The sequence below is a fragment of the Plutella xylostella genome, chromosome 24 (assembly GCF_932276165.1).
Source record: "Plutella xylostella chromosome 24, ilPluXylo3.1, whole genome shotgun sequence".
NCBI classification, from domain to species: domain Eukaryota; kingdom Metazoa; phylum Arthropoda; class Insecta; order Lepidoptera; family Plutellidae; genus Plutella; species Plutella xylostella.
The window spans coordinates 4,671,612-4,686,272 of NC_064004.1; the positions used below are offsets into that span (position 1 = coordinate 4,671,612).

A 14,661-nucleotide genomic window follows, 5' to 3' on the forward strand; every position below is an offset into this window, starting at 1 on the left:
TCCACGACACAACACGCGAGGTCTCGTGACCCGGAAGCGTTCCCTGTAACTCCACACAGCCGTAAGTTCCCTGGGGAACTGCACGGTATAGCTATTGTGGTTCAGGAAGACTCGATGCTGCCTTCGTCCAAGTACAGCCATATAATTTGTAGAATAAGCTGGATATTGATGTCGATTATGAAGGCTAAATTCTAATGTTATAAATAATTATGCTGTCAAAAAGCTCTATTCTTTATTTATTATAATTAGACTCAGTTTTTTATAAATCTCACAGGCAAAAGTTTATAGATTGACATACCTTAAATTAATTTTTGTGCCTTCAGAATCATTGTTTAACAAAAGTATAAAATTTACAAATCAGCGCGAAACTTGTCTTGCACCTGCCGCTACATGGATCGGTTAACGACGTCGATAAACTCATTTAATGCACGTTCTACCAATCAAAGCATCGTATTTATTGCGAATCGCGATATAGTGACTTTTAAGTATGTGGATAACGAACCCGTGAGCGGCATCAGGGCAGGGTAAGGACGTTACGTCTTCAGGAAATGCAATGACATATTCAGTTCTTAGTAGCATTTCCGCTTTTATATACTTCTTACCTATACAAGTATACAGCACATACTAACTATAGCCAGGAAAGTCGTTGGCCCCTTTGACCTATTTACTTCGAAGATTTTCAGCCAATATACAGGGTTTTGAAAATGAAAAACTAATATAATTAGGGCCTGTTTCACAAGGTCTGGCTGGATAATTCATCTGTGTGGGATAAAAGACACGCTGTCACTCTCTGTAATTATTTTTTAGACAGTGACGGCATGGATTTTATCCCACAGGTAGCTAATATCTAGACATTGTGTCAAGACAGGCCCTTAGCACTTAAAGCCTTGTGAGAATGTCTGTAAAACTATATATTTTATGCTTTTTATTTATTTCAGAAGTGACTTAACTTGATATTATAATTATAACACTCGCAGTTACAAAACAATTATAAAAATGGCGGCCGTTCCATATAGTGGGAATAAAAGTACAAAATATTATTTTCAAAGCTACGTATCCTACGATTAAGCATAGCCTAATGAGTCCGACCCCTAACTTCATATTGTGTCTATATTCACGGCCGTTACAACGATAAATCAAAGGCATCCCTAATAACGTATCAAAATATCAACTATTCCTTACAATATTTAGTTTAATAGGTATGTATTAAGGGCCACTTGCACAAACATTTAAATCTAGATTTAGTGTCAAATCTCGATTTAAGAAACACCAATCCATATAAAATTTGACACTAAATTGAGATTTAACATTAAATCTAGATTTAATATGTTGGTGCAAGTGGCCCTAAGTATCCAAGCCGAATTCATAACTTTCTTAGGTTCTTTCTTACCTTTTTTATTTACAATAGTTTAGATAAAGTTATCTAAATTCACATAAAATAACATACTTTAACTTCCGGCTCGAAACTTTGTCATATAAAGTTAACGAAACTGTCGGAAAACTTGCGTTACGTGTAAACACGCGCAGCCTGCGCGACCGCGGGAAATCTACTGAAAGTTTCAGTGCCTACTGAATTAACTCACCGACTGAAACCTGCTGAAAGCACTGAAAGCTACGGGGTTAGATGTACGCGACGAATACGTTCGTTTTCCAGGCTGAGCGGTGTGAAAACTTTTGTCACGTCTTACGCCCCGTGCTAGGTTTGCTGTAAGAGTAAGCGAAGTCATGTCGATAGGAAACACAAGTAGGTATACTTATTTAGAATTTAGAAAAAAATAAAAAATTCCAAGTTCCTATTATAAACATTTGTTTATTGAGTCGTATATTTGTTCTTACACTAGGTAGGCGTTTATGCGTAATTCGCTTAAATATAACTTAACTAGGTTGTTCGCTTCAGCTAATATAAGAAATCATATTAAGCTTAAACCAACAACCTTGTTAAGTCAGAAAAATATCTAAAATTTATTAACTACCTAGCTAAATTGCTATTCTTTTGCATAATCTCACAATACACAAACTTAAATGGTACTTTTACTTTCATGAAATCCTACGCTTTTTATTTAAGTAATTAATTTAATTATACATTTCTGAATATAAGAACTTACTTAATCCAAAAAAAAATAATCTTAAAGGTTTAAAAAAGCATTGCTTTGACATCAAAGTTTCTAGGAAAATACCGGTTTTTATTTGTATGTACCGGTATATCGTAACTGTGACATATGGAGTAAATTACCGATTAATGTAGATATTTAATAAGTACCGGTAAATTTACTGTAATTATTTCCTGCAATTTCGGTATACCGGTAAAGCACTAGTTTTTATAATTTAACTGCAACCGTCGAAGCAATCGTAAATTAACAGTTTCATTCCAATACCAAATTCCGTCATAATAAGTCTGTCTGTGTTTGTATTATCCTATCAGTAGTTACCTATAAATTATGAGACTTGTCTGTAGTCGTACCGATTCAAACCGGTTTTCCTTAACATGATCAAGTCTCGAAAACTGTCCTTACATAAAATGGCAAGATGACTCCTTTTTATTTTCAATCCCCTCTCTTTATTTATTCTTTTATTGCATAATTTACATATGTATTAATGTACAATCAAGTGGCATTTTCTCACAGTCAGTCCCTTTGCCCTCAGTAATCTGACAAATACGGCTTGATGAACGCCTCGCTCTTAGACACGTGTGAGAAGGTAGTTATAGAGACCACGTTGCACTGGTCGAAGGTCTGCGGCGCCGTGGAGACGATCCCTCGCAGGTAGTACCGGAGCACCCCTAGCTCTTTGCTGGGGAACACCAGGCCGCCGCCGCTGTCGCCCTTGCACACTGTCTTGCCTGATGGGGGGTAGATCGTGGATTAGTAAGAGGATCGTGGAGCTTGTGGTCCACCAACCTTGAGGCCAGCATGGTGGATTAGGTCTAAAACCCTTCCTTTATTGAAAGGAGACCCGTGCCTCAGCAGTGGGGATGTGATGGTGATGAGGATGAAGAGGATAGGTGGAGAGAAACACGGAGAAAATAAATTTAGACGCTGCTGCTGATGATTTAAAACAAATCGACGCGTTGCCTGCTGACTGCCTCTGACCGATACAAAAGTAGTGTCAAATAGAGACCAGAAACAGGCAAGCGTAGTGTGAGAAGCCCTCCGGCACGCTAGACCGACAACTTTATAAACGTAGCCAGCAGTGTGAGGAAAGTTGAGTTCAGAGTGTTGTGGCGCTTTAATGGACGATTACGGGATGATTTAATAGTCTCGTTTACTGGTCAATCATGTCATCACATAATCACACTGGAAGAAAAGCTTATTTATAACATTGTTGTGTAGTATTAAACTCACGGTCCTCAGCACCCGTGCAGAACTTCTGGCTGGTGACGAGGTCCCGGTAGCCGGGCGGCGCGCGCGCCAGGCACTCCCGCTCGCTGATGTACGGCAGCTCCACCACCTTCAGGACGGGGGAGGGGGGGTCGTTGGGGCCGGTGAAGCCCCACCCAGCTACCTGTGCACGGGGAATATTGATTATTATAGTAAAATTATTAACAGTACATTTTTGGAACAAAAATCAGCGCTCGGCATGAAGCAAAATTTACTAATACCGGTTTTAAAACGGTACCGGTTTTTAAAATAGCGGCATAAAGTTTTATTGTGAGACTAGCTGCTTTCCAGTAATTAAGACAATAAATTTAGTTATTAAGAGTTTAGCCACTTGTTTCCTTACCTCCAGGGTTGAGTGGAAGAGATCGCGTTGAGGCGATAAGTCCGCCCTTGTATACTAGTCTAGTTTAATTCTCTCCATTTTTTTTATTGTTATACCTATGTATATTGTATACAATAAAGTGTTTAAATAAATAAAAATAGCAAAATGTAGCAGTTCATTACCATTTTGTCAATAACTATATAATTTTGCCATATTTGAACTGTGGCGTGGGGTGACCACCTCCCAACATTAGCAATTAACAATCCTATAAGGTTCGTTCGCTTGTCAAATCTGACGTAACTTGTATGGATCTGACAATTTGTTAATTGCTAATGTGTCAGACGTCAGTAGTGGTACAGTAACTGACCTTTCCCTTGCTGCCAGTCTTCAGCTGTTCCTTCTCCAGCTCCAGGTTGAAGTTGATGCAGACAGGCCGGATATAGACCTTGTACTCGAACGGCTGAGACACCAGCACTATCGCCACGTCGTAGTCGTAGTTGGTCTCGGAGCCGTAGAATGTGTCCGGGATTATGAGGTTGCTCACCTGTTGGGTATCATAAAGTATCATTCATAGGTCAACATCATCATCAGCCTATAGCAGTCCACTGCTCGACGAAGTCCTCTCCCAAAGAACGTATTTATAAAGCAGAATATCCACTTTACGCTCCTAGCAAGCCAGATGCATGATGGAACTGTCTGGTTTTACGTTCCACTGTACTAAAGGGCTAATTGGTGTAATATACAAAGCGGTATCAATGCTAGAAAACCTTTCATTTATTAAAAGGAGACCCGTGCCCCAGCAGCGAGGACGTGATGGGTCGTGATGATGATAATGATCAATGCTTGAGCACCTTTAACCTTTAGGAACGTGAAGTGGACACCCAGCTTCAGTCATTTGAGTATATATTTGTTGCTACTCACATCTCTGTGCTGTGCGAATTTGTCCATGGCTTCGTGCCAGGGCCGGTAGATCTTGCCGGCCGCCACCGCGAACCACTTGGGGTCCTGGAGCTTCACGGTGTCGTCCCAGAAGCAATGGGCAGCTGTAAAAACATATCACGTGTAAGACAAGCCAAGATTTTAAATGAAGATTTATTATATTCTTTATTAATGTACAATGAATTATTAATTATTTGTAAGTGTTAGTATAATGGTCACGATGGGACTGTTATCGTCACTACATAGTGTACAAAAGTCCCTATAAATAAGAAATATTAAAAAAAAAAGATTTATTAAGACTACTACTGCCATTGCCTTGTCTGCTATTTTTCAGGAGATCAAACGAGGAACCACCTTAAAAGGTCATGCGTTTAAATCCTTTCGTCAAAAGGTAAAAGGGAGCCCGAAAACCATCTGACATTATGAAGTGGAAAAACACATTGAACTGGCAAGAGGTGGAAAAAGGTGGGAAGAATCGATCCGAAACATCATTCTGGTCGGACTATCGCCCTAATTGGGGAAGGGGAGGATTGAAGATTGCCATGTTTTGGGTCTAACCTAGAACGCAACCTCACAGCTTTTAAACTCTAAACCCTCGGCAAAATAGGAAACATAACATACCAGATATGACAACAGAGGTGCTGATGATGGAGCCCCCGCAGATCTGCTTGTAGGGCTCGGTGGTCTTCCTGTAGATGCCGACGTGCCACGGCAGCTCGCCGTGCTTGGCTGAGACCCCGTTGGAGACCAGACCAGTGGCTTCCGGAGTCACCTTGCCGCATTCTGGGAGAGGGAATGGTAGGAAATGTGAATTGAGACGGCCATTTGTACACGACCAATAAACGTAAATGTTGGATGATTTTAACACTACTTCTGATTATGCTTCAAAAGTTATACTTACCTATTTTTATAAAAGTGTTGTGTGATATAAACATACCTACCTACTTACAAAATAAGTATAGGAATTCTGTACCAAATATGGAATGAATTTAATACAAAAATTATACCGATGCGTTGATAGGAAGGGACAAATTTAGTTAAATCAAACTACGAATTGTTCTAAAATCTCATATTTATTTTACCAATTAAATGTCCCTTCCTATATAAAAACCAATTACAATTAATTTAACTTTCATTTATCATCTCCCGTGGTCACGCGTTTTATAACAAATTACTTAATAAAGAGTGCATTGTTAAATTACCGTATAACCACAAAATACCGGTATAAATTTTTACTGAGGAAATATTTCTGGTGCAAATATTATTTAAATTGACCTATGCTTTCTTTAAATTACAAAATGTATTTTTATCTTTGGTTTAATAAATACTAAAGTTGAGTAAACGTCGTAGGTAGGTATATAAATTAAAATGCAATGAACTAGTATACAAAAAAAAATATTAGAGTAGAAATCTTCAAAATATGGCAAATACTACAAACTAAACATAATAATAATAAATAGCCAGTAGGTACTATTCTAAGTTCAAAACATACAGCTTATAATGAACAATAATAAAGTAACCACTTAATTAAGTTATTAACAAAAAGTTTCTGTTCAATTTAAATGCATCTATTTTCTCACGATACTAAATTGCTATTAATGTTGGTATAAAAAATATTTAAATCACTTACACATCATTATTAAACCTAACATCTATATCATAAGCCTCAGTAGAAGTGTTTTTCAATAATGGATTCTCCGTTACATTTTCATCTCGTACCGGTATAACTTGTTTATCGGTTACCGTTTCCTCCGGCATCACTCTTACATTTTCCCCATTGTTTACATGATATTTATTACCACCACCATTAATGTGTATAGTTACTTTATCGTGAACAATGACTGTGATATTCGATGCATTATTTTCAATAAATATGTTAACTGTTATGTTATTATTATTATTATCATGTTTATTTATACCTGGGACGCAGTGAACTGAGTAGTCCCAATCTCCGTTGATGCATCGTAAAAGAGGTAGATTGGTCGGAGAATAGTAGTGAGATCTACATTTTGGCTCGGCGACTGTACCAACTGGTTCAAAAGCTTTGCAGTTTCGGGTTCCACCGTTCGTATTTGGTATTTGGCAGAAGTATTGCACTGTTGGGTTGCTCAAGTTCAGCTTGCATAGGCCTGTAAAGAAGAAGACTTTTAGTAGGGCTTTATAGAAGTGATATTTCCAACGTTTAAGGCAGAATTGATAAAATTTAACGAGAAAATTGCTGCAGAGCAGTTTTGTTTTTAAATTATGACCCTTTTAGATCACGTGGCGTCAACCACTTGTCAAATCAGGGGCTTAAAAAGACTCACAGGGACAAAACCAAAGGCACTTACGGACACACTTAGGAAAGGGATACTGCCATTGCCCCTCATAGCAGTAAATATCAGCGTTGCCCTCAATCTGGTAGCCGTTCTGACAGGTGAAGTTGACTGTGACAAAGTCCTCTCTGAGGCCAGGCCTGGCGTTGGGGATGTTGGCTTCGTAGTGGCCATGCTCGGGGTAGGGGGGCAGCACGCAGAGACCGTTGGTGCCGGATGAAGGTCTGTAAGATGGAAGGCTTGGAGCTTAGACATAATATATATTACAATGTTATGAAATTACAAAAAATGGATACCTAAGGGACTTAGGTGAGGGCATGAGCCCCAGTGGGTAACCAGGTGGCTGATAATGACCACGAATTGCCATTGTGAACTTGGATCATAAGTGACATAATTAAATAAAACTGTTTTTAAGATACCGTTACTCATACCGGTACTTATCATTATGTTCATTGGTTTCATAATATTACCTGGCTGTAGTAGTGGTGGTGTATACTGGCTTCGAACCCATTCGGTTGCAGAGTATGTCATCCTCGTCCGAACCATCAGCACAATCCCTTATCTGTAAATATATTTTTTTACTTAAATAAGTAAGTAAGGGTCAATTCACACGTACCACAACCACACCACGTCGCAACGACATGACACGACATAAATACTAAATCAGTAATTTTTTTAGCTTTAGCTTAAGTGGGCTAGTCATGTGGTCATAATATCTATCGAAGAATCAGTAACCGATGGGGTAAACAAGTTCTGGAGTGGAGATGGTGACTAGGCAAACTTAGTGTGGAACGATAGTGGCTGGTAATGATTGGATGCGGAAAGCTCCCATCCAGTTGGCTGCTTTGAGGCCTACATCTAGCAGTGGACTGCTATAGGCTGATGATGAGATCCGAACATTACGAATTAGCATGATGATTCTAAAGAAAATATTAAACATTTTCATCACTTTCACATGACAGATACTCACATTATTACAATCACTGCCTTGATCCACGCACGCCCCGTATGCGCACTGGAACAGGTAGCTCGAGCACTTGACTGACCCACAGGCGCGGACTGTCTCATCTGACCCGTCGGGACAGTTGGGGACACCGTCGCATTTGTCACCCACTGATATCAGGGATCCGTCTTGGCATTTGAATTTGCCTCTGGAAATATACGGGGGTCAAGTGTCTTTAACTTTCAGGTCCAGCCATCGAAACACCAGTGAAACAAACAAAATTATATCAGTATATTCAGTATAAATTCTAACTAATTAACTTTGGGACCGTAGACTAGAGGCATAAGTCATGGTGCTAATCGCTGCACCATCGATCGACGATAATTAAGGAAGTTGTTGTGATATCTTGGCGTGTCTTTGCCTTTGAATATAAGGAAAATTTTGAGTAAATAATTGGAGTTAGGTAGGTAAGTATTTTATTTGATTGCGCTAGAGTTACTAAGGTAGGTGTAAGTATATTTAAATTGAAGAATTAAGTTGATCTTGTATTAATCGTACGTGTTTTTTGATGATGGAATTGAAAACAAGATTATTCCAAGCAACTCTTTCCTGAAAACGACCACTAACATTCTCAACATGAGAAAAGGATTAGCTAGTCAGATTAGATATACTCAAAGGAGCCAGATGGGTAACTCGGACCTTGTTACTCCCTAAATCGACAAACAACCAAACGACAATTGACATAGAATCGGTACGTTTAACTGTCGTCAGTCGACTGTCGTATTATCGCTGCAGTTTTGTTTTTCTGAAGCTTCGGAGCGCTGGCGCCACTCCGCAAGAAAATGCAAAGAAAATGCTTAAGCTCTGACCTGACTTCGTCGCTCTCCTTCCTGCACTGAGGCAGCAGCTCGTCGGACTCGTCAGCGCACTCCGCCACGCCGTTGCACGCCGCCGTCCCGTCCACGCACGCGCCGTACGTACAGCGGAACCAGTTCGGCTGGCAACTGGGAAGCACAAACCAATTATTTATGTATATATTTTTTTTAAAGCCTGTACCTAATTGACTCCATAGAGTAAAAAAAAGTAAAAACTTTAAAGTAGTTAACAAATCAATAAAATTATGTTTTATGAATGCACGATACCGTTATGATACCGGTATGAATGAGTTTTAGAGTCGATACCGGTTTCGAACGGTCGGTTTTGGATGCTTTGTTTGATTATGGATTACTTTTTCCCCTAACTAGATATACATACCTACTCATGAGGCAGATTAATCTTAAAGCTTAAAGAGATGCTTAAAGAATAATAAATAGTTCTATAAAGTGAACTATACCGTTATACCGAAGAAGGCATTAACTAAAGAAGGATAAGATAAGACATAGGCACTAGGCAGTCTGCCATGCCACACCGTCGCATTTTGTGTGAAACGACACAATTAACACCAGTCGGAGTGTTTTTAATAATCATTAGAACTCACGTGATGTTCCTACACACGGCGTGCGCCTCGTCGCTGCGGTCGGCGCAGTCCGCCGCGCCGTCGCACTTCTTGTCGAACGAGATGCACGTGCCGTCGCGACACCGCCATTGGAATCTCCTGTAACATGATTGTTAACACGTTAGTGTAATAGTGAAATTACAGGAATATTAAGGAAGCTCCAGCATTAAATACATAAAAGTAATACAGGCTGTATTGTATACTGTATGTACTCGTAGAAAGCTAACCAGCAAAGAGGGACCAAATTCAACAGGAAAACTAACAAAATTAGCCCAATTTAAAGGTAAAAAGTGTGATTGTTTTCAGTCCTATTGACTTTAGTATGGAAACCCCTGTTGAGTTTTCTCCGCTTTCTCTGGTTGTTTTAGCTATATGTTGGTGATACCTTAATCGATTTGATATTGAATTATCTTGTTTGAAAGCTTATTAGTTGACCATGTTTTTAAGCTGAAGTGCACAAAAAAATGTCATATGAAATTCTTTTTTAATTGAATTTATTTGTTTTTGCGTTTTGAATATTGTTTTTAAATGTTTAACTATTTTGAGGTATCGTGTCTAATTTAAGACGAATAATGCACATTTGATTATTTTAATTAGTTTATTAAGGTGTTACTTATGCAAAACAACAAAAAATAATTTTGAAATATGGCTAGTTGTTTTTATTTTCGGTTTTAAGCATAACATTTTGATTTTTTTTTAAAAACCTTAAATATTAAATATCTTAGAAATGGTTAAGTTTCAGATAATACATTATTGGGTTCAATCGACTGGAAATGCCTTCCTCTATCACCTCCTGAAAGGATCAGGTCTACTTGCCAATAACCCTGTATAATTGAAACAAAACAATACAGAAATAATAAAAAAAAAACTTACTTAGGACAACTCCCTTGATTTGCTTGCCTTCTTTCTCGATGTAGAATTGGATCAGTCATGAAATTTGTATCTCTGAAAAAAATATTACAATCAGTACAGATACAAGGTTCCCCTTTTTACGTTGGGTTTGGGTATTTAATGGTTGCAGAAAAAAACAGTAAAAAGTAGCTATACTTTAATTAAACTTCGTCGATGTTTTATTATATAATCCCTCTTCCAAGAAGTTTTGATTATTTTTTTTTTATATAATTTTTATTTACTTACGGACTAAGAGAGCAAGCGCTCTCGTCACTGCCGTCGGCGCAGTCGCGGCGACTGTCGCAGACGACGTCGCGACTGACGCACGCGCCATCTGTGCATGCAAACTCGTCCAAACTGAAATTGAAAAGTAATACCGGTTTTTTATAAGGGTTTTTTCGGTTATTAAAAAAAGTTGGCGATACTTGCGATACAATATGACTGTGATATTTAATACTTACCGCTATCGGTTACGGCTACGTTACGATATTAACTTTGATAATACTATTAAAAACTTAATTTTAAGTTAATTCAAAATTGTTTTCCAATTGAAATTATTTTTGTAAATTTAATAAGTACTAAAATTTATTGATAATAATTATAATCAAATTAATTACCCGCACGAATCCACTCGATTCTTCACAACTGACGCGTTTGTTAGTGAGGTAGCTGCAACAAAAATACCTTAGTTGGTAAAAGGTAAGTACTTTTAAACATGGTAGATACCTGTTAGGGTATACTTAGGAAGGTGACAGTATCTAAAATAAGAGATCCTTATTGCACGATTATAATCGTCCACTATCGGTATCGTAGGTACGTACCGCACCAAACGGATTTTCGTGAATTCTATATAGAAACGGCGGCGTCAGCAATCTCGATGCAGTGGACTTACCTACTTGTGTAAATTTCTATATCAAGATTACAAAGACTACTGAATGCGATGCGTTTTTTGAGTACCTACAATACATCGGTATTGTACTCTCAGGTGGACGCTTTTTTAACGCAAATTTATCCGAGTAAGTTACCTACCTAATAAACAGAACTTTACCGACACCGGAACAAGGAAACCCATGAAAATTAACTGAACAATACTAGGTCACTATACTGAGGACTTTCTTCTAAACAATGCTAAGAACATTTCTTACGCAGAATTATCGTGATCAATGCAATGTTAATTGTTGAGTAATTAACTTATTGCATAAGCGAAGTCTTAGTCTTCTTATCTATTTTCCTGTTAATTTATTCCTTCTTCCGGTATTTGAAGGGTACGCTTCTAGATACCTTACTAACTATCAATCATAAATTCGGTTATTCTGATCTGTTTTTATGCACTGACGAAAAAGAGGGGTGCTATAAGTTTAACTTGTCTGTGTATCTATATGTGTAGCTGTCTGTAGTTAAGTAGCGTAGGTCCCAAATGGATGAATCGATTTTTGTTATGTTTTTTAGGGTCGTAGGTAAGTACTGTTTCAGAAAATCAGTACCCAGAGTTTCATGAAAATCGGTTCAGCTGTTGAAAAGTTTGCCGGGGCTTTTTAACGTCATCATAAATTCGGTTATCCGATCTGTTTTACCCTGTAAAATTCACCCTAGGGTGGATTCTGGGAACCATATTGTTATGTCCTAGAATTAACCGTACCTTAAATAAAAAATAACTTATATAGGTATCTTTCAATTAACATCAATCTTTTTATGATGTTTTGATGATGGAGGCAATTAACTTAGGTATTTATTTACCTACTTGTTTATTCTTGAATCTTCTCAAAAGTACCTATAGTGATACAGGTTCATATTTTATATTATACATGTAGGTGAATTAGGTACAATAAAAGGAAAACAAAGCTTTTATCGGGGTTTGGGAATTCCCATACTTACTTAATTTAAGTGAGCAAGAGAAATTATCAGTGTAGGTCATTAAGTTAATTAAGAACTTGTTTTTGGACTTTTTGGTTTCATTTTTAAGTAAGTATATGAACTACTTACTAAGAATGAAGGGCGCAGAATGAAGAATTTATTTTAGATTTTAGCCGAAAAAACCTTTTTTGGCCTTTTTGCAAAGTAACTTCTAAATTGTAGGCATTATATTATTGTTTCTAGGTTCACAAAATTGGCATTAGGTAGGGTAACGTAACGTACCTTGGGACGCTTGTACCTCGGGACATTGATTGTATTTTAAAAACGGGCTAAATAAACACATTAAAATTCTACCCTAGGTATAGTATTTTACTCGCTTGGCAAAACTAGTGAGTCTCGTGATCATACCAGCATCTAGTGTGTGGTGAAGACAGTATGAAGTTTTTTGGACTCAAAAGTAGCTTTTGTATAGTTTTTTGTGTTGCTTTATCTCATTGAGGCATGTTCAAAATAAACACATGGATGTCACGTATAACTCTTCAGTTATTTAATTTTATGACATGGCAATTATCTGAAAGATTCCTATTAATTAAAAATAAAGATATTTAAATTTTGGTTAAATATTGCTTTTTTGTACCTTGGGACACGATTAAATTTGTACCTTGGGACACTGTTTCCTATGGCTTTGTACTATGGAAAATGTAAACATCTAAATAACGCCTTATATCTCCAGTGCCAGAGTGAAACTAGACAGAAGAGAGATGCATTAAATAAATAAGAACAGAGATATAAGGCGTTATTTAGAAGTTTGCATTTTCCATAGTACAAAGCTACAGGAAACAGTGTCCCAAGGTACAAACGTGTAACGTACCTTGGGTCAAAACAAGCATTTTTACTTTTATCTTAATTTAATAAAATCTGGCCACACTAAAGCTTAAGCACAAATACTAGTGATAATAGATTATATATCCTACCGAATAAAGAAAATTTCACATTTAATATCTTAGTTGTACGCTGCGATAGCTTCATTCAAAGTTGGGGTAGTCGAAAATGTCCCTAGGTACGTTACGTTACCCTACCTAGCTGATCATATTAAGTAGTATTTTTACTTTTTGGAAAAACGTCTCTAAAGAGAAGTTTTATGATTTTTTTAATGTTGGGAACGCAAGACAGACGCAATACATTGCCTTTCAAGAGTAGTAGGGGGGCTGGTAGGTATAAGTACTGACCTATTTTTATTTCCAAACCAAAATCTATTACTAACACAGGCGACTTTTTCATAACTCAATTAAATTTTCACTAAAATTGATCCCGTAATCGTCCAATTAGTCGGGTAAAGGATAAGTACTTACCTAAAAGAACCTTACCTAAAGAAACTTATAACATAAAACACCACTCTGTATAAGGTAGGATGCGCCTTTCCAAAAGGAATTTCTATCGTCTACAAGAAAATGGGTACCTACAGAGTGTTAAAAAAATAATTGAATTTTAATGTTAGTTGAGTCATAGCCATGGCCAAAATATTAAAATTTACAATTAAAATATTCTCTTGTTCTTTTAATAATTATGTTGAAAGACTTGTGAGCCAAAAAAAACTCATAAATAAATAAATGTCATTAAAGTATACCTACCTACTATAGTTATATTAGATTATTGAGTTATTTTTTAAAATACCTATCTTCCTACGTCACATAAAAGAAAACGTACCCACCCGTAAACAATACAATAAGCAGTAACATTTTATCCTTATATGCACTCATAACTGAAACCACTTATAATAATAATATCACAATATTCACTATATCACTAACGTCTATGTCCAAATATTTCTAAACGAAACTTCACTAGAGTTAAAAAGTTAAGGATTTAAGTTTTGTTTTGTTTTTAATTGTTATTTTAAAACGAGGCACACACATTGCGTCTTCGCATCTTGGGAAACCCAAGATTACTGGGCTGTTGATACCAGATCAAGTTCATATTTTCCTTATTTATAAATATTCACAAGAAATATCTTTATTAGGTACCGTCTTATTTTGTAACAAAGTATACATAAGTAATGTTTTTTTACTCGAGCTTTAGTTTTATTATACTTAGCTCTAATTTAGGTCCCTGTTTGATTTTTTATTTATTTATTTCTTGGAAAACAAACAGCATGCATAGTACATAATGTTACTTATCAAATGAATATTACATAGGCCAGTAAAGTTTTCACCCTAATTTTAGTTTTAATTCTATCCTATCCTACTACTACTGACTTACTAGTTAATTAATTACACCCTGTATTAACATTTGTAGGCTACTTTTTAACCCAGAATTCCCACGGGACACTTTTAAACAACATACAACAGCTTTAATAAGCAGTCTCGGTAATTAAATTACAATAGTAACTAAACTGTAATCCGTGTCAAGAAAGGTAGTGTATGTTACTAGGTATAAGCATATTAATTCAAATTATTATTGTGGCGTACGTAAGTATGTATATGCACTCACAACTGTAATCCCCGAAGGGGTAGTCAGAGGTGGCT

At 36.9% G+C, this 14,661-nt stretch overlaps 1 protein-coding gene across 1 annotated transcript; it reads right to left on the bottom strand.

Moving 5' to 3' along the window:
- Positions 1-1,790: 1,790 nt before the first annotated feature.
- Positions 1,791-14,096, bottom strand: LOC105391595 (modular serine protease). The gene is made up of 15 exons (XM_048629945.1): positions 13,848-14,096; positions 10,900-10,951; positions 10,529-10,639; positions 10,265-10,336; positions 9,374-9,490; positions 8,766-8,900; positions 7,924-8,104; positions 7,424-7,515; positions 6,969-7,177; positions 6,558-6,767; positions 5,260-5,421; positions 4,621-4,742; positions 4,067-4,243; positions 3,342-3,501; positions 1,791-2,839 (listed from the first exon to the last, which is right to left on the bottom strand). The coding sequence occupies exons 1-15, from the start codon at positions 13,894-13,896 to the stop codon at positions 2,640-2,642; spliced, it is 2,049 nt and encodes a 682-aa protein (XP_048485902.1). The 5' UTR covers positions 13,897-14,096; the 3' UTR covers positions 1,791-2,639.
- Positions 14,097-14,661: the final 565 nt, after the last annotated feature.